Raw genomic sequence first — 20675 nt, forward strand, 5'->3', positions numbered from 1 at the left:
AGCTGTATCATAACAATTATAATAGATTAAAGATATTGACATCTATACTAAACTTGATCTAATGACGATATTGACAAGATGAAAATATATTAAATCGCAGAGTTTTATAATTTAATATAATAAATTTACAATGTTACTGATTGAGAACATAGTAAATTTATTTCTATCGATAACAGGTGTTAGAACCATATTTTTAAGTATCGACGTCAAAATTTCTTCGCGCGGTACGCTCGGTGATAAACATAGAATGTTAAGTAAAGTATGTACGTTAGTATTTACTTAGCTTTGCGTGTATGTATAATATATGTATGTACGATTTACTAGCAATTCTTATATTCTCGTGATTATTTTTAATGAAATCTAGTTGCATGAGATATGCAATTTTTAGACGCATGTCTTTATTGTTTTCTATTTTTTTCCTCTTTTTTTCAACCTAAAATCAAATACGGTTGATACGTTGTACAAAGCGTTTCCATTGGAATCTGCTTTTTTCATTATAATTATGTCTCAATAGCAAATTCATTATTAAGAAAAATCCAAAATTGGAAAGAAGAGAAAAAAGAAAAAAAACAAAATATCTATAGACGAAGAACGATTGAATTTTATGTTAAACTTTTAATTTACTTTATCATAATTCAACTTTATTAGTTCGTGTATTTTTGAACAAATAGGCGTCTCTTGTAAATAGAACTCTGCATGATGACGTAATAAAATACAAAATGTATTCTTTAAATTTTACCCAAAGAGTAATATATAATATATTTGTGTGCTAAGTGTGTAAGAACGTGAACGTAAAGAAGTACAAGAAATTATAAATAAATTTATTTTAAATCCCGAATATATAAAATACAAATCATTTCCATCGCGTATAAAATATTCGGTAACCTGATGTCCGCCGCGACATTATTGAAAAGCAAAATTACAAGAATTATGAAAGTTTATTACAAATTAGTCTTCTTTCTTTTTTTACATAAGAAGAAAATTAAAGTATACAAGTTGAACATCTTGAAAGAAAAAATAAATATCAAATGTAAGCGCAATAATTTAATAACTATGAGTAATGTTCCAATTATATAATACAAGGCATAATTATTAATATATCTTAAGAATTTCATATCAGTCGAATTTGCTGAAAATTGTAATGAATTAATATAAAAAAATTATTAAGGAATGTTACTTCAATTATAGTTTGTGTATAATAAAGATAGAAGGTGATATGAACAAATGTTATTTCGTTTTCAAAAGCAAGAAATTATGAGCACAAAAAAGTTGGTATAGAACTTCAAAAATTGAAAAAAATGAATATATACATTTAATTGCTAGCTATTTGCTAATTCGAAATCCATAATTGCTAACTCTTCTAATTAATTATTTAATTAGTTATTGATAATTGAAAATGTGACAATTTTTTTATTATCTCTTAGTAAAGCAACGTAGTTGGCCACAGCGGAAAAAAAAGAATAAGTGCGCTAAATTACTAACAAAATGTTTATTTAAAATCCATAACTTCTAACTTTATTAATTAATTAGTTAATTAGTTATTAATAATTACAAATGTGGAAACGTCATGAGGAGGTTACATGTTATACGCATGCGCAATCACAAATTCAAAGTGCAAGCGCACTTTGAAAAAGAAAAGTAAAGTTGGTATATATATATATATATATAAAAAAGGATTAGTCCTTTTTTGAAATTTCTCATGAAAATAAAGTAAATGTAATTGTACGATTTGTGAATTTCTTTCGGCTGCGATTGTTTACGAAATGTATCGTAAAATACGCTTAGAAAAAGCCTTACAGCAGCGTTTAGGGCATGAAGAAAGAAGAGGCAAATGTCGAAAAGGCCCCCACTTAATTGTGGCTGAAGAGGGCAACTACATAGACTATTGAGTTATTTTCAAAGGTTCAACAGCAAGTTAGAACTTTTCGAGAATAACTCTCTAATTATATTTTATATTTTATTATATTACATTCTTGCTCGTCATTAATTTGTAGTTTTAATTGGAGATGATTGACCATTCCATCTCCTTGGCACATCAAATCTGTGTGCCATATCGTCCAAAAGATGCATATGTGTTTAGTTAGAATCAGAAATATTACAATTTTTGTATTATTAAATTTTAAAGCTTAAATAACGTTCGGTAAATATTACAGTAATTTCTCTTTTCTTGTTTCGTCTTTAAAATTTTTTATTGTGATCGTATTTTATTAAATTTACAATTTTTCTTTTCTATAAGTTTTTCGTAATAATTATTAGATATTATTTTTTTTAGTAACTTGATATTTGTACTTTTCCCTATTTTTTTGTTGTTGTTGTATATACTTTATGTAAATGTAAAATCACGCGTTTAAATTTAATTTCGTTGCAACTGTAAATAGAGATTTGATCAAAATAAATAGAGAATTCAATTGAAAAGTGCATCTGCGAATTGAACGATTGAATTATTATTAGGAAATATGGAAAAATTAATTTTCCTGACTTTATTTTATCAGCCAATACTTATGTAATATAAAAATTGAATTTTAAATAAATATAACTCGTAATATAAAAAAGGCAAAGATTAATAATTACTCATTCAGAGTTTACAATTAGGTTAATAATGTTTTCGTTGACGATACAACATATAAATATTTCTCAAAAAGTTCACGTTCATTCACTTCTTGTTCATTATTCGTCTGCTGGCTCTACAAAATATAAAAATAGTAATTAGTAAACAATTTTTTATTAAAAATAATAATGGTAACAATTTTCTAAAATAATGTCGAAGAAAAATGATATCTCACCAGGTCTTCAATAGTAGTATGTTCCTTTAAAATCTTATGATACAAAAAAATTATAGAAGAGTTTTCTTTCAATAAAACTCTCATTCGTTGCAAGAGATGTGACATTTCCACAAAAAATTCTTTCTTCGGTTTAGGTTCGGATTGTGATGTAGATTGAAATAATGAAGGAAGAAGAACAAATAATCCATGTTGACCAAATACTTTTCTTTGTTCACAAATATTTTTCACAACAGAAAACCTCGAAAGGGGTTCGTTTTTATCATAAAACGAAAAAATGACAAAATGTTCGAGTAACGGGCAGAGTTTTCTAGATTCTTGGTCAAGTATTTGAGTGATCGAGGTTGTAATTAATGAAGACGACGCATATTCTTTACTTGTTCTTTGAAAATCAAAAATAGCACCGAGTTGACCTACAGAAGAGGCTTCCTTTAATAATTTATGCACTGTTGTCGCGTTCGTTAGGTCAACTCCAACTCGTATGGTAATCTTTTCTTCATGTTCACATAATTTCTTTAAATAAAAGATTTCTTTTTCCTTGGATGCTATTTTAGAAACTACAAATAGCTTGGTAACACCTTCATCGATCATCCATTTCATTAATTGCATGCCAAAGATATCTAAACCTTCGACGATGAAGTAACACTTGTTCTTATCAAAGCACAAATGAGGAACAACTTGGATAGATTTGATCTGTTTGAGCGGATGAATGAGTACCTAAAATAAACATGTTTCGTTTATACATTGATTGTATAACTACCTAAGATATTAAATTCTATACAAAAATCACTTACTTTTCCAAAACGTTCGTAAACTTCATTGTTTCTTTCCTCTACAGTTCCTTGAAGATAAAGTCTTCGCGATATAATCGGTTTTAAGTTACCCGCCTGTAGAGCTGTTCTCATCATGCTCGCTACTTCTCTTTTCATTTTCGGTGACAACTTAAAAAGGTCTTGTAAACAGAAACTATACAAACTTATGTGCTTTGAAAAATTAACTAAATGTATAAGATTGTAATTAGAATTTTTACAATCGCTGAACATTGACATATGTTTTAAATATTTAACAGTGTCCAAACAAGAATCTATATCATCTAAGATGGAATAATTGGCAACAACGAAGTCCAAGCCTTTTTTTTTCGTAATATTCAGAATATCAGTTTTATAGTATTTTACATTAATAATATGTGACTGTGGTAAACGTGGTCGTATCAACTCGATAATCTGTTTTTCAGCTTCCGTTTCATAAGTAGTATAAACATCAAAATTATACGACAAAGATAAATTTATGAGAGCTTGTCCTACGTCACTGGCACCAAAATGTATCAAAACAGTTTTTATTTGTTTAAACCTACAATTATTCGAATGTAAAATGCAGAAAGCTGCAAAATAAGCTTGAGGAATTGTTGCAGCATCTTCGAAGTTCAGATTGTCTGGAATAATCCAAGTGAATTCTGGGTCGGGAATAATTTCATTGCTTATAGTAAAATTGTCAACAAGTCCCATTACTCTACGACCATTTTCATCTGTTCCTGAATATTCTACAATAGATATTTGTGATTCTAAGCTAACCTCATTTTGTAACAAGTTCTCGTAAACATTTAAATCGAATGCAGCACACTCTACTTTTACAATGCTTTTATTTAACTCTTTATTAAATGGTAATTCTTCCATCCAGGTTATTGAACCTGATTGTTCAATTTTTCCTTGCCAGCGCGAAAAAGATGTAGACTTCTCTGTCAATGGCATCCATCTGTATGTGCCCCATACTCCGTTTGGCGATAACACGTTTTGATGAAAATTTAATTTTATTTGATTTTCATAGAATTTATTTTCAAGTGAAAATTTCGGTGCCTTTGCGTCTTGTAAATCGAAAATGCGAAGTTTCTTATACTCCGGCTCTTGTTTTAAATCTCGAAGTGTTTCGAATACATTATTTTCAACGGTAGTGTTGACCAAAAATATAACATTGTCATATTTCGGTTGTCGTAAACAAGTTTTTAACTGATCGATACAATTTTTTTGATTTTTAACGACAATTGCTTGTTTTAAATCTTCTTCCTTTTTTAGAAGTAAGGCAGTATAACGAAGAGTTACTTTTAACTTCAGAAGGACGAATAATCCTGTACTTTTCAACGTAGCAATCGCATTATCTTCATCTTCCATTTTTATAACAGTCAATAGAAATGATTCTCTACTGATATTAGTAATATGTCTTATATCTTTAAATAAATAATACTCGATAATCATCAAAGTAAAATTTTCATCGAGTATTTTCATAAGATCTGTCCTATTAATGCATTTTAATTCAAAGTTAAACTTCGTCATCTTCGAAAGGTTTCCGAGACACTCAAAAATATTACTATGATCGTAGCTTGACTCTTTTATTATAATCATTCTCTCTGTAGCATTTTCGCTAATATTTTCTGATATTATTCCTAGTACAACGTGTAAAACGTTATCCATATTCATCTCCGTTTCATTTACATTCGGAATAAATCGAGCTTCATCCGCTAATAACTCAATGCTTGTGTCTTTAGTTATTACTTCTTTAAGTTGAATACCGCTTACTTCGATACCTGTGCAAGTTATTAAGTTGGTCTGTTTTTCGTATTCCATCGGTAACACTAAAAAATAATTTCCTGTTATGTCTATATGAGATATCAATAAATCAAATATAGATTTCAACTCCTTTTACCATTTCTATCCCTCAACTCTTCTTCCAATTGTTTCATGTTAATTACGATCTTTTGTATCTTATTAGGCATTTGTATGCGTTTATTATTAGTACTAAAAATTAGTACTTGAAACAATCCTTCCATTGTAGATATCCAATTGTTTTTCCACTTTAGTTGTCCATTTAAAGAAGTTAAAGATAATCTCTTGACGGATTTATAAGATTCTCCATATTTATAACCACGAATAAGTAGACTCGTATAAAAATCTTCCTCCGTTAATATTTCACTTTCTTCTTTAAAAAAGCTTTTGTCTGACAATGAATATTGTTTTGTGTAATTATTTCTAAAGTATACAGTTCCAGTTGCTACAATAGTCTTAGTACTCATCAATACTTCAAATTGTCCTGACGCTAATAATGAGCGACATTTATAAATTTATTAATATTGCAGAGAAATGTATATGAAATATCCTTGCTATAATTACCTACCTTTCATAATAGTAATTGTCAAATTAAGTTTACCACTTTCTGGTACTTTTAATAATAAATTATGAATTATAATATCCTCGAATATAAGAAAATGAGATTCTTTCTTTCTTGTATGCAAATAAACATCTTGAATAAGCCATAAGTAAATAGTGGAAGGTATTATGATATCTTCACCAATTTTAAAATCGTGTAAAAATTTATATTCATTTAATTTCAAGTCCAAAATAAATGTTTGTTCTAAAGATTTAGTTTCTCCCGAATCCTCGTAGTAGTTCATCTTCCTATGGTAAATAAACGGAAAGCATTTATGTTTTATGCACACTGGAAGTAGAAGTAACTAGCATACTCACCAATCAATACTATGTTCCCACCGTATTAGCGAAGAAATCGACGGGGTACCTTTAGATACGGGGTATGAAACTCGCGGATAAAGATTCCCAATTGCTAGGGGAATTCCAAGATTATAAAGCTTTCCTAGTGTGGATAAAAGTAAAATTGCATTGTCCTTATGGCCTCGTTTTGTTAATGATAAATTAATGCAATTGCTGTTCAATGATTGTGCAAGAATAGCCTTAGGAATACAAAGTCATTAGTTATGCAATTCAATTAACTTTAGTTAAAATATTTTTTCTAATATATGAACCTGTAGAAGTCCATGTGGAGAAATTTCAACGGTTATAGCGTTTTTCGATATCATGTGTAATACTTCTTCGAATAATACGGGAGAAACGAGATTATTCGTATGATATTCCGGCGAAGAATAACGAGCTTTCGGTGAATGCCATTCGTTTTTCGGAAGAGATGTGCATATCCAACGTTTACTGCGTTCTTTTGGTTGAGATAGGATTTTCTTTAAGTAATTCAACATCTTTGGACCCACTGAGGAAATGTAACGACTATGAAACGCTTTATTACCGGTTGGTACGGTTTTAGCAAATATTCCTTTACTCTAAAAAAAATTAATGTTATATTAAAAACTTTATTATAACGATTTACTTATTGGATAATCATCTAAACTTTACCTGCAATTCCTTGACAAAAGTTTTTACAGATTCGGAAGGTCCACTTATAGTAGAACTTTGCGGCCCATTGTGACAAGCAACATCAATGTCTTTGGGAAGAATATTTCTAATTTCTTGGTAACCAAGAGCGACTGCAGCCATCGCTCCATCTATCAATTCAGTTTCTACTGAAGCCAAACCTCGAGAGAGAGCGCATAAAATCATTTCCTCCCGTGTGAAGCAACCATCGGCGTATGAACAACCCATCTCACCAACAGAATGTCCGATCATGTACTGCGGTTTTACTCCAACTGCGTATAAAATATCCACCAGACCAATCTACATACCAATTGTACAAAATCGTTTATTCGGGAAAGAGAAAGAATAAACACTGTTAGCAGGAAGATATCAGACATTTCATTACTTGTATAGCTGCTATTCCCAGAAAACAGTTTAAAATATTGTCGTATATAGTTGGATCATTGTCACATATAATATGCATAATATCATAACCTCGAGGTTTTAATACTTCGTCACATTTTTTTATTGCTTGGGCAAAGATTGGTATTTTCATTAGAGATTGACCTAAAAAACAATTGTATATCGAATTTTTTCCATAAAATATCCCTTTAATTATTTAATTTTAATATTTTGAGTATACCCATTCCAGTCCATTGTGAGCCTATCCCCGAAAAAACAAACCATAATTCTCTTGGTGTTTCGTCAATAGATGTAATTTCTTCCAAAACTTTTTCTGATCTCGTTAGATCTGTTGATGGCAATAATATGTATCCACGATATAGAGAGTTATTTAATGGTTTCATCATAATATCGTTAATTAACTGCATTAATTCCTTGTCGGCATTGTTTGTTTTTAACTAAACGTAAAGTATTCATGAATAATATTTAACTTTTAAATCGTATCGATTAATATGTATTTGTCAACATCAATCAATCAATGATATAGCCACGTTGGATTCCTAGTTCCCGTCAGATAAAAAATCGTATGGTATTGACTTCAGAGAGTTGATAATAAAATATGATCCCTTTGATATTATTGAATAGGTAGGAGAAATTGTTCGTAGGGAAATGACTCGAACTCGTAAAAAATAAAGTAAAATGACGTAATGTACATTTACACAACTATACTTACAGAATTAAAGATCAATGATAACATTTCTTTATTTCGAGCAGAGCATGTAAAAAGTCGAGGGAAATCTTGCATTGGCAGCTTTTCCTTCTTATTTTTCGAATGACGTTTTAGGATAATGTGAGAAAAAACACCGTTGAAAGAGGCAGTATTCACGGCTGCGTAACCTTCTGTCCAATGTGTTGGTTCTGTAACAACTTTTACGCGTCCATCTTGAAGACATTTAGCATCTTCCGGAGGTTCGTCGTAATGAAGATTCGGAGGTATAATGTCTCTCTCCATAGCTATGATTACCTAGAAATTCGACATTAACTTTATGCATAATTACTATTCGATGAAATATTAAATAATTGAAATATTTTGAAAAAATATTTACCTTTATAATTGAATTTATTGTATTAGTACAACTTGTATGACCAATGTTTGATTTGACCGATCCAATTAGGAGGGGATTAGAAGGACTTCGATCCTGTCCGTAAACAAGATCGATCGCTTTTAGTTCTTCGCGATCTATTTTCTTCACTGCCGTACCATCGGCCTCAATATAAGTAATGTCGCTCGGTTTTAAGTTACATTCTTTTAAAGTCTTTTTCATTATTTGCGCTTGGAACTCTGCAGAACTGAACATCATAGGGATGTCAAGTATATATTCGCCATATTCCACATTTATAGCACTAATCTCTGCGTAAATACGCTTTGCATTTTTGGCTTTTTGCAAAAAGAGCACACCTATTGATTCGCTGCGCGAGAATCCCGAAGCCTTTGCATCAAACGATCTGTTTATTCCGTCTGGAGATAATAATCCTAAAAATTGATTTATCTCAAATGCTTTTTAGTGTTCCCAATAGATATTATCTTATTTAGTATATTTTATTTGTTTATAAATATTTATTACGTTGTTTACCTAATTGTTTGAACTGATAAGAGATGTTCGGATGTAAAGCAAGAATTCCAGCATCAACGATTGCAGCTTCGCATTCACCACATTTTATAGATTCGAATGCTTTTTTCAAGGCTGATGCACTTCCGACGCATTCTGATTGGATGGTACAGCTTGGCCCTAACATATCCATAGTAAAGGATATTCGATTTGCTGCCATTGTACGAGCGGATCCCAGCATTCCAAAACCATGTGGCTACGTCGATTATAACGATGAACATTAATTTCCAATAATTACTATCTAATCGGGAATATGAGTTTAATTTACTAACCTCGTATTTTTCATAAAGAATACTTTTGTCTGATTCTTGGTAAGACAATGATGCAAACACTCCAACTTTGGTATTACGTAATTCGGAAGGATTAAATCCGGCATCAGTGATCGCTTCAAAAACTGACGTTGTTAACAATCTGGTTGCTGGATCCATCGAAGTTGCGAGTCTCGCGCTAATGCCAAAGAAAATGTGATCCAACTTTGCGATTTCTTTCATTGTTCCAATACGGTGAGTTACTTGTTTGTATTCTAGAAAAATTCATTCGACAATGCACAGTTTGTAACATTTTCTTAAGTACAATTAAATTCACGAATTATAATATATATTCTTACCTTTGGGCCATCTCGTGTGATTTTCCGATAAACAATCGACACCATTAATAAGATTTTCCATGAGTTCATCGACATTATTACTATTAGGAAATCTTCCAGAGATACCAGAAATCACAATTATATCGTCATGCAAATTTTCTACAACCATATCGATTAATGGAATTACTTGGAAACTAGAAAAATAAAACAGCAGAAGTACCAGTACGGTCTAATCTCAAGCCAATTGCACTATAAAATTTATTTGTCAAGTGCCGTTTTATACTTTCGCATCGATTCAAAAGAGGTGGGATATTTAGCTTATTTGCATTTATAATATTTTATAACTTAATAAATATTTCACAAAGTCATGACGTTACGAAACGATCGGGAGGAAAGACGCTTCTTCCGCAATGTTTTGAAATTCATGTTTTAATGTATGATAAATGACTTAGCGAGTTAAACGTAGTAAAAAAATACAGATATATGACGTCTGCATTTGAGAGTGACTAAATAATCAGTTTACTACCTAATAGTTTAGGAAAATTTTAAATTCTGTTTCCTGTTAACAATTTAAATTTTATTTTTACACCTAGAATACTTAAACGAATACTCGATACTTCGTAATTCTTGCGTAAAGATATAGACAAATTTAATATATTAAGCTCCTAGATGTATTTATATACAACGAAAAATTTGAGTTGAGAGTAAAATGATTAAAGTCCATGACTAAAAAAAAAATAATTTTAAATCATCCAGACTAGAAATATAACTTTGATTTATCGCGTTAAAAATCGTAAAACAATTTTGTTAATTTATGAATTTGAAATAAACTCTATTTTATAGTTCATCTTAATAAAATCATTTTTTTTTAATATTATTATTAGGAAATATGGAAAAATTAATTTTCCTGGCTTTATTTTATCAGCCAATACTTATGCAATATAAAAATTGAATTTTAAATAAATATAACTCGTAATATAAAAAAGGCAAAGATTAATAATTACTCATTCAGAGTTTACAATTAGGTTAATAATGTTTTCGTTGACGATACAACATATAAATATTTCTCAAAAAGTTCACGTTCATTCACTTCTTGTTCATTATTCGTCTGCTGACTCTACAAAATATAAAAATAGTAATTAGTAAACAATTTTTTATTAAAAATAATAATGGTAACAATTTTCTAAAATAATGTCGAAGAAAAATGATATCTCACCAGGTCTTCAATAGTAGTATGTTCTTTTAAAATCTTATGATACAAAAAAATTATAACAGAGTTTTCTTTCAATAAAACTCTCATTCGTTGCAAGAGATGTGACATTTCCACAAAAAATTCTTTCTTCGGTTTAGGTTCGGATTGTGATGTAGATTGAAATAATGAAGAAAGAAAAACAAATAATCCATGTTGACCAAATACTTTTCTTTGTTCGCAAATATTTTAGTATTTTTTCAAGATGTGTTCTATCAATGCATTTTAATTCAAAGTCAGTCTGGTGTGTTTAGAGTACGGGAGGATCTGTCTCAGATTTTAAATTTCAAACATTTTTAGTATATTCTATGAAACTAAATAAAAAAAATGTTATGTAAACATAAGTCACATAGAGTTTTATTAAAAAGTTATAACAAAAATACAGAATAAAAAAAATAGTAGCAATAATCGACTTGTTTATTATACGCATTTGCTCGAATAAATTTATGTATTTACTGAGTGACATCGACATTCCCAGGGTTAATTAATACTCATTATCAGTTTCATAATGTTTATTGTTCTTGACAATAAACAATTGATATTGCTATTCTGTTTTTGATTATTATTAAGTTAGGTCAAATGAACAGGGTCAAACTATTATTCTGCCTTGCCTAATACATCTTATGCTAGAGTGCAGAGTTCATTTAACTAATTGTAATTTTTCACTATTTTTGCGTAATGTCTTGGACAACCATCTACCTACAATCAACCATTTTGATAAAACACTAGTGTTCTTTTTGTAGTAATATTTGAAAATTATGTGATAGAAATTTTAAAAATGATTTTTAACGAATTAGAGATGCAGTTGTAGAAATGAATAAAAATCGACAAGAGTTTGGCCATTTCAAAAACAGATTACTACAGCGGTGTCATACTTGTATTTACGTAGGTGGGCAACTTTTTGAACAGCATATTTAGATAGTTTCACAATTTTTTTCTTACTTTTGAAGGTATAATATGTTACAACGTTTGTACAAAGAAACCTCTGACAGCCTATATATATATATATATTTTTTTTTAATTAAGTAATGAAATAAATATTTGTAAGAATAATATTATTATGTATATTGTTGCCGGTCCTAAGCCAGGGAAAAGGAGGAAGGTTGTTGGATCAGGCTAGCTCCCTACCCAACGTAAAAAATAAAAGATTGCTCACAGAAACGAAAGATTGCCTCGGAATAGGACGGATTCACAGATGACGACCCAAGCAAGAAAAAGGACAAAGAACTGGAAAAAAGAACACATAATGCGTCTGGCTACCTGGAACATCAAGTCATTTAATAATAAAGACCAAGAAACCCTAAAAGAATTGAAAGATAATAAAATTGATATATGCGCCTTACAAGAAACCAAAAAGAAAGGCAAAGGACAAATGCAATACGACGACTACTTAGTGATCTATAGTGGTGTAGAAAAACAAATCAGGGCAAAAGAAGGGGTAGCCATCGCAGTATCCAAGAAATATAAAAACAACATACAAGAATGTGATTACATATCTTCACGAATATTAGTGGTAAAAATGAAAACAGACGACCAAAAATTAAATATAGTGTCAATTTATGCACCCGAAGATAACAAACCAAAAGAAGAAAGAGAAGCCTTCTACGAACAGCTACACAAATACAGTCGGATCATTACCAAATAACCAACAAATAATAATCCTTGGAGATTTTAACGGAAATGAAATAATACCTGGAATTAAACAAAGGTTCTTCGAAAACGTGGTAAATGATAATGGAGAACTTATGACACAATTATGCACATTTAACGAGCTTAGGATTAACAATACATTCTATAACCACAAAGAGCAATACAAACTCACGTACAGGAACACCAGAGGCTTCAGGTCCACAATTGATTATATTGTTACCAATAGATACGTCCAACCACACCAAATACTAGATATCAGGACGTTAAATTCCGCGAATGTAGGAAGCGATCATAGCCTGCTACTAGCAAAAATAAGAATGAAGTTTAAACCCCAAAGCAACCTTGCCCGAGCAACCCAAGAACCAAAAATAAACATCGAGTCACTATGGAACTTACCAACTAAACAACTATATGAGAACAGGTTGAAGGATAAAATCGAAATAAACCCAATAAAAGAAGAAGATAATATAAACACAGCCTGGAAGAAACTAAAAACTAACATTTTAGAAGCTGCATATGAAGCCCTGGGAACACGAACTGTAAAAAAACGGGCTAGAATGATCAAAACTCCTTGGTTCCGCCCAGAGATTAAGGAAATATGCAAAAAAAAGAAAATAGCATACCTTAACTATAGGACATTACGAACACCTGAATCATACGAAATGTATAGACGAATCCGGAATCAAACAGCGACATTAGTAAGGCAAACAAAACAACATTATTGGGAGATTTTTTCGAAGAGAATGGAGAGTGACTTCTATGGACTCCAAAAAGAAAACTGGCGATTTATTAGAAATCAAAGAAAGGAGGTCAACGAAATGATCGAAACAAATCAGATCACAAGAGGAACTTGGATTAACTATCTAACAGAACTCTATAAACTAGAAGAACCTCAAGCGGAACTAAATACGCCAGAAATAATAACTAAAAGCGACATACAAATTGAGTCCAGTGATGTAGAAACAGCTATTCGAAAACTAAAGAATAGGAAGAGCTCAGGGCAAGATGGCATCCCAAACGAATTACTAAAATATGGTGGCCAACGTCTCACACAACAATTAACATTCCTAATCCAAAAAATACTATGCCAACACACAAATACCTGATGAATGGCGAACTAGCACAACTATAGTTATGTTTAAAAAAGGAGATAAAAAACTACCTACAAATTACAGGGGAATAAATCTTTTAAACACTTCATTGAAACTAACAACAAAGGTTATAACGAACAAAATTAACAGCTTAACGAATCTGGAAGACGAACAACAGGGATTCAGATCAGGCAGATCGTGCACAGACGCGGTTTTCATCATAAGACAGATAACAGAAAAATCAATTGAATACAACAGACCAGCATATGTGTGTTTCATTGATCTGGAAAAAGCATTCGACCGTGTGCAGTTAAAGGATGTTATACACCTCCTCTATAACCGACAAATTCCGAATAATCTTATCAAGACCATAGAGGACATCTATAGAAACAATAAGATCCAAGCAAAGATAAATGGTGCCTTGACTGAACCGATTAATGCAGGTCGTGGTATCCGACAAGGGGATTCCTTAAGTCCCCTGTTTTTAACATCATTATGGACGAAATAATAAGAAATGTAAGACTGCTAAAAGGATATAAAATGGGCAACGAAGAAATAACCATCCTATACTATGCTGATGACGCTGTATTAGTGGCCGAAAATGAGGATGATCTACAACGTCTACTACACCGATTTAACTGCATAGCCAAATCATTCAATATGAAAATATCGGCCCAGAAAACTAAATGCATGACAACATCAAAACACCGTTAAGATGCAAACTGAAAATTGAAGGGAAGGTTATTCAGCAGGAAATGAGATTTAAGTACCTAGGAATAGAAATCTTAGGATATGGTGATGTTGAAGCAGAGGTAAGAGAACAGACAATGAAGGCATCCAGAATAGCGGGTTGTTTGAATGACACAATATGGCGAAACAAAAACATGGACATAGAGACCAAAGCAAAATCTACAAGGCAACGGTAAGACCTATTATGTCATATACCGCAGAAACTCGACCAGACACAGCGAAAACGAAACAGTTACTAGAGACAACCGAAATGAGAGTTCTTCGCAGAATAGCTGGAAAAACACTACTGGATCGAGAGAGAAGTGAAGATATAAGAAGAACATGCAAAGTGGAAAACATTAACGAATGGATACTAAAAAGAAAAAAAGAATGGAACGAACATATCAACAGAATAGACAACGGAAGAATTGTCAGAATTGCACGGGATAAGTCACCGGTTGGCCGCAGAAGTACGGGGCGCCCACGAAAACGATGGTGCGACAATTTAACAGTGCAATAGGCAGAAAAACGTCGTTACGAAACAGGCAACTTGCCTAAACTAAAGAATGAAGAAGAAGAAGAAGATATTATTATAATTTATCCAATTTCATATATTTACTATCTCGATGAACGAATGCTGCTCGACAATGAGAGCCTGAGTATTTAATGAAGACGTAATATTACAACGCTAAATATGAATACAATTATAATCGATTAAAGAAAAGATTAGTTCTTAAGAAATGAAATTAATTAAATATTGCACTGAAAATTAGACAACGATGTATAAACTTTATCATATAAAGTATGATAAATATCTTCATTCATATTCATGTGTATATACAGGGTGTCCCATATAACTCTAGTCACGATTTTTCAAGTACTTACGATAACCTGACAAAAAATACTTTAAATAAAAGTTGATCTGTTTTTGATTGACTATACATTGCAATAAACAAAAAGTAGAAAAAAATTAATTTTTTTAATGTTTTTTAAGGCTACCTTTATTTTTTTAAATAGCACTTAGTATTTGTGACTTTACAGTATTTTAGCCCATATTAATACGAATTCAAAGATATAGTATACTATGATCTTACTACGTAAGACTCTACTACGTAAAGTGGAATTGTGCCTACAAGAACATGGATTTCAATTCGAACATTTAAGAGAAATAGGTGTAAAACGATATTTTCATTGTGATTTTCATGAATTTTTTTAATATATAAGTAATTTATATAATTTATTAATATTGTTAGGTTATTTTACACATATATTTGAGAATATATTCTAAAATTTTCTAAGATTTTCCTCGAAAAGTAACGAAGATATCAACTGCCGCGCATTGTAGTTTCCACTTGACTGAGCAGTTTGTCTACATTCTGGAAGCCGCAATTTTTATCAGAACTTAATCACACAGAGAATTTCCTTTTTTTATATGTGTCTCTTCTATGTGAACTGCACTTTCCTCAAAAAAATTGAATATTATAATTTTTAGATGGGTGTGAACATAAAACATGATTTTTTGCCATTTTTTTACAATAAAAAAATACTTTAAACAAAGATATTGTTTAGATTTTAGTTCAAACAGAGCGTGTTTATATGAAGAAGTTATATACCAAGTTTTAAAATAATCGGTAGAAAACTTTTTAAGCTAGAGTATAAACAAATCCGAAAAAAATCGTTTCGAGAAAAACGCGTTTGAAAAAAGCTCGACCGCTCCTATTACATGCCACGCGTACCAACACTTGAACGACGGACGCTCACGTAATCGCTTATAACTTTTGAATGATTTGGATTTTTGACTTGAAATTTTATGACTATATTTTTTAATAGTTTTACACACAAGCGATTTATAAAAAAAAATTAAATTTTTTGAAGCCTCTACACTTATTTCCCCCTTTAATGTGATTTTTAAACGAAATCGTTTGCATTATAGTCAAGGTTCCTGAATCGAATGGCTGACTAAAGGTCATAGTATACTATATCGTTGAATTCGTATTAATATGAGCTATAATACTGTAAAGTCCAAAATACTAAGTGTCATTTAAAAAAGTAAAGAGCAAGATCTGTGGCCATCATGACAAAGTTTGGGGCTTAAACACTTCTACTGTCACGCCTCTGGTGGTGGAACTGAATACCAAAAAAACCCTATGTACCTGAATAACTCACGCTACTCGCTCTCTTCCTTCTCGACCACCGAACGAGACACATGCGCTCTCTCAACGCAGCGGTAGTAACGCGAACACGTGTTCTTACTTTTGTTCAAAGATTTTTATTAAGTATTGTGTTAGATTTTTATAAGTCAATTTTTGTTACCTCATTCACTTAATTATTTGAACGTAATTGAACACGTTATAGATCGTTTAGCGCAAAAATTTTGATATTGAACATAATAAAAATTACAGTATTACAGCTAAGAGAACAAAGATGAGTTATATTAATAAATTATTATTATTATTATTATTATTATTATTATTATTATTATTATTATTATTATTATTATTATTTTATTTATTATCATAAATATTTATTTATATTTTTTAATATTTATTAATATGTAATTATGCAGTTCGATTATTCTTGTATTTGAGTTCACACATTCACCCATTTGAAAGCCCATTCGAAACATATGACATATTATGTAGCTTACTGTATCATATATTATTTTTTTTTAATTAACACTTCCAGATTCTACTTAATTTACTCTCAATAGGATTTTTTAACTCTGTATTTAATAATTTTTTATTTTATAAATAATTAATTGTAGAGAGAATTATTTAAATCAGTTGTATTTCAAATTTTCTATAAACACTATTTTAAATTTTGCGCTAAACGATCTTAGTAAAATGCTGCTATCAAGCGGTAGAGTTTGGCAGTTAGGATCCCCGTTATATGTATAATGTAACATATCATATCATATGTGCCTTAGTTTTGGATAAGCAAAAATCATGAAATATTTCTATGTATTAAGTTGCTTTCAATTCTTGTTGATATTATGTAAACATTTTTATATTCATTCAAATATATTTGTATATGATGTCAATTGTTCTTAATCTTTTTTTTTCATGTGTATTTTACATTTATTACATATTATATTTATGACATATTAATATCTTATACTTTTAACTATTAATATCTATATATATATATATATCTTAAATTAATAATAATTTGATGTATTAGTCTTTCAATTAGTACTTTTGGATTATTTCTTTGTTTCAGATAACTTCTAAAATTTGTTCAATTTGATTTGATCAATGTTTTTTGCATGGATGTTGAATGAAATATTCTCTGTACCTATTATAAGAAAAGAAGTAGATAGATCTTATGCAGGGCTATTGTAAAAGAAATTTAGAAATTAATATTTATATCAAATAACGTCTATAAAAATTATATAAAAAAGAATTAACAGGATTGGAGTCATCGTTCCTGATTGAATATATTTTTATAAAAAGAAATGGAAGAAAAAAATCCTAAAATACTAGTGTATAAAGAACAAGCGGAGAGCATAATAAATCACTGTCAGCGCAGTCTTATGGAATCATCTGGTATGAACTCTATATTGATGAATAATTATAACGAAGAATCATCAAATTCAAAAAGTGTGCTTCATATACAAGATTCATGTAATTTAAAAAAAGAGTTTCTGCCGAACAAATTGACTAATCTGATTAAATTAGATTTAACTAACTGTTATTTAACAGAACTTCCAAAATATTTATGTCTATTAAAAAATCTACAACATCTTATTCTTAATAATAATGAACTTTCATGCTTACCAAATGTAGTCGGAGATCTGAAAGAACTAATTTCTTTAAAGGTACATAATAACAACTTAAAAGAAGTGCCAGAAAATATCGGAAATTTATTAAATCTTGAAGATTTGGATTTAAGTTTCAATAAATTAACAGACATTCCATGCACATACAAAATACTGAATAGATTAAAATATCTTTCTATAGCAAATAACAATTTTACATGTATTCCTAATTGCATTAAAACGGGAATGTCCAGTTTGGAAATGTTAGTTTTATCACAAAATATTCATATCATGTTGGATATTCCATTGCATAGTACAAATATTAAAAGATTTTATGCAAGAAACAATGATATTTGTTCGTTGTTTCCTAATTGGATATTTAATAAGAAATATAATCAATTAGAAGAAGTATTGTTAGATCATACTGTATTTAAAAACTTTTATTTTTCAAGCAAAAAAATACCAATTTCAAATATTAAAAAATTGTCAATGATAGAATGTAAATTGTCTGAACAACTTTTGAGTCAAATTTTTAAAAGGCTAGCTTCACCTGAAAGCTTGAACATTGGAAATGATGTATTAACAGCAAAAATAAATCTTTTTTCTTTTTTACCAATTCAGGATATAAATACTAAATCTAGCCTGAAGGAAATAAATATTCGTCAAACAAATATTGCGAAAATACCTAAATGCATAAATGAATTTTTGGCTTTGGTAACAATTGATATTAGTTATAATTATATCACTTGGTTACCTAATGAAATATGTGAATTGCACAATTTACAAAATTTGATAATGAATGATAATTTATTAGTTAGTTTGCCTGATTCTATCGGTCAATTGGCTTCGCTTAAAACCTTAAAGGCTAATAATAATGCATTAACTAGTTTACCAAGTTCTATAATACATTTAAATAATTTACAATTTTTGGACCTTTATAATAATGAATTGTTTAAAGAAACAAATGTTAATATTAACATGACTACTTTACAAGGAATAGATCTCGAACAAAACTATTTTTTGACTAATGATTTACCGGTAAGATAATTGCAGAAGTATTTCTATTTAGAAAATTAAAAACGACAAATAATAATTTTAAAAAATCTAATTTTTTATATTAATAAATTAAATTTTAAGATAACATATAATTATGAACATTTAAGAGCTGCATTGTTAGAATATTGGAATGAAAAATTTAGAGTAGTTGGTTTAAAGAAAGAGACTGTGTATGATAGTGACAATAAATTTGACTCATTATGCATATATAATACTAATGATGATAAGTATATATCACTTTTATTTTCTATTGAACGTTATTTAATGGTTTTATTATGTAATGAAAATCTTTGGTTAATTTTTAGATTTTCAGAAGTACAGACTTCTTTTGAATGGTCTAAGGAAAATTGGGATGAATCAGATGATTCAGCAGAAGATTTCGATCCAAATGGTAAATTGATATATTTTCTAATATCTTTTTATCTCATTACTGTACTGTAAAAAATACGTTACATAATGTATTATTTTAACAGAATGTTGGAAACCAAAATTGATACGATGTTCTCCGCTCGTTGCTTACAAAAGAAAATTTTTAAGGGAATATTTTTGTCCAGCAGATTTACACGCAAAGCCTACTTTAAAGCATGTTCAACAGATGATAGATAATGGTATTTTATCTTTGAATACTGAATTTGAAACGGGTCAATTTGACGATGCTTGAGATTATACATAAATATTTAGATAAATATTTATAGATAATATTATAATATATAGTAGATAAAATATTAATTATTTATGTTCTGTTACTGTACACTTATTTAGATGCATATATTACTTTACATGAAAACTGTGATTAATTAAATATGAAAAGCATGAGAAGTAGTAAATAAAAAACATGTAAATTTTATTAAAATGTAAGGAAACATCAAAATCTTTGGTATATATTTTTTTATTCTTATCATTGTGTGCGAAAAAAATTGATACTGAAAGATATAATAAAGTCAACGAAAATTATGTTTTCAAATGATTTTCTTATTTGCATACATTTACGAGATATAATGTTATATGCTTATGAATGTATATATATATATAATTTATTTAAAAAACTAATAATATCTTTCCTTGGTGTGAAATTAATTCGATAGTTTGAATATATTAAATGCCACGTTTAGATATCTGTTTTATGCAACAATCCAACATTTGCAAATCGTTATCAACCTACTAAAAAGTGCCTTTTGATTTTTGCTTGCGTTCAACTTTTAAACATTATACTTTGAACATATTGTCATTTGTAATCAGCTGTGCATTTGCAACAATCGCAAATTGGATAATTCTTATAATCGCGCACCGTACTCAAACGAGTTCTTTTTCGGTCCAACTGCAAATATAAAATGAAAACATTAAAGAAATACAAAATTTAATATAACAAATGAACATACGGGAGCTATGTAATCATACTATCATACTAAAAATTTAATTTCGTTTACTTTTCCTTCGTCGAAATTTTTCATTTTTACGGATTTTCTTTTACTTTTATGCTTTTTCCTTTTTTCCTTAGCTTTCGAATTTGTCTTAATACAT

At 29.7% G+C, this 20675-nt stretch overlaps 3 protein-coding genes across 5 annotated transcripts; 1 reads left to right on the plus strand and 2 right to left on the minus strand.

Annotated features, from left to right (window-relative positions):
- Window positions 1-2588: 2588 nt before the first annotated feature.
- LOC122517192 (fatty acid synthase-like) lies at window positions 2589-5952 on the minus strand. Its single transcript, XM_043635619.1, has 5 exons — window positions 5946-5952; window positions 5478-5867; window positions 3575-5406; window positions 2784-3497; window positions 2589-2684 (listed from the first exon to the last, which is right to left on the minus strand). The coding sequence occupies exons 1-5, from the start codon at window positions 5950-5952 to the stop codon at window positions 2589-2591; spliced, it is 3039 nt and encodes a 1012-aa protein (XP_043491554.1).
- A 339-nt stretch (window positions 5953-6291) lies between these two features.
- LOC122517202 (fatty acid synthase-like) lies at window positions 6292-9791 on the minus strand. Its single transcript, XM_043635639.1, has 10 exons — window positions 9644-9791; window positions 9309-9559; window positions 9001-9232; window positions 8530-8900; window positions 8100-8390; window positions 7608-7824; window positions 7371-7531; window positions 6968-7285; window positions 6589-6894; window positions 6292-6516 (listed from the first exon to the last, which is right to left on the minus strand). The coding sequence occupies exons 1-10, from the start codon at window positions 9789-9791 to the stop codon at window positions 6292-6294; spliced, it is 2520 nt and encodes an 839-aa protein (XP_043491574.1).
- Window positions 9792-17122: 7331 nt separating this feature from the next.
- Window positions 17123-20011, plus strand: LOC122516582 (leucine-rich repeat protein SHOC-2-like). 3 transcript variants are annotated; one of them, XM_043634519.1, is made up of 6 exons: window positions 17132-17335; window positions 17561-18158; window positions 18720-19136; window positions 19236-19381; window positions 19460-19545; window positions 19628-20011. In XM_043634519.1, the coding sequence occupies exons 2-6, from the start codon at window positions 17796-17798 to the stop codon at window positions 19813-19815; spliced, it is 1200 nt and encodes a 399-aa protein (XP_043490454.1). In that variant the 5' UTR covers window positions 17132-17335; window positions 17561-17795; the 3' UTR covers window positions 19816-20011. The 3 variants fall into 3 exon arrangements, with proteins under 3 accessions (XP_043490453.1, XP_043490452.1, XP_043490454.1); XM_043634518.1 differs by having other exon boundaries at window positions 17123-17335; window positions 17561-19136; window positions 19236-19377; window positions 19628-19678; XM_043634517.1 differs by having other exon boundaries at window positions 17127-17335; window positions 17561-19136.
- The last annotated feature ends 664 nt before the right edge of the window (window positions 20012-20675 follow it).

The sequence above is a fragment of the Polistes fuscatus genome, unplaced genomic scaffold (genome assembly GCF_010416935.1).
Source record: "Polistes fuscatus isolate 324 unplaced genomic scaffold, CU_Pfus_HIC Scaffold2, whole genome shotgun sequence".
In the NCBI taxonomy this organism is placed as follows: Eukaryota; Metazoa; Arthropoda; class Insecta; order Hymenoptera; family Vespidae; genus Polistes; species Polistes fuscatus.

Excerpts from the sequence above, each read along its gene's own strand:
- LOC122517202 (XM_043635639.1), bottom strand. The coding sequence starts at position 9,791 with ATGGTTGTAGAAAATTTGCATGACGATATAATTGTGATTTCTGGTATC. Across the intron at positions 8,391-8,529 it reads ATCCCCTCCTAATTGGATCG|GTAATCATAGCTATGGAGAG; the intron begins GTCAAATCAAAC and ends TCGAATTTCTAG. Across the intron at positions 6,517-6,588 it reads CTCCACATGGACTTCTACAG|GCTATTCTTGCACAATCATT; the intron begins GTTCATATATTA and ends TGTATTCCTAAG.
- LOC122517192 (XM_043635619.1), bottom strand. Across the intron at positions 5,407-5,477 it reads AGAGTTGAGGGATAGAAATG|TGTTACCGATGGAATACGAA; the intron begins GTAAAAGGAGTT and ends ATTATTTTTTAG. Across the intron at positions 3,498-3,574 it reads TTTACGAACGTTTTGGAAAA|GTACTCATTCATCCGCTCAA; the intron begins GTAAGTGATTTT and ends TGTTTATTTTAG.
- LOC122516582 (XM_043634517.1), top strand. The coding sequence starts at position 17,796 with ATGGAAGAAAAAAATCCTAAAATACTAGTGTATAAAGAACAAGCGGAG. Across the intron at positions 19,137-19,235 it reads TTTTGACTAATGATTTACCG|ATAACATATAATTATGAACA; the intron begins GTAAGATAATTG and ends TTAAATTTTAAG. Across the intron at positions 19,546-19,627 it reads AGAAGATTTCGATCCAAATG|AATGTTGGAAACCAAAATTG; the intron begins GTAAATTGATAT and ends TTATTTTAACAG.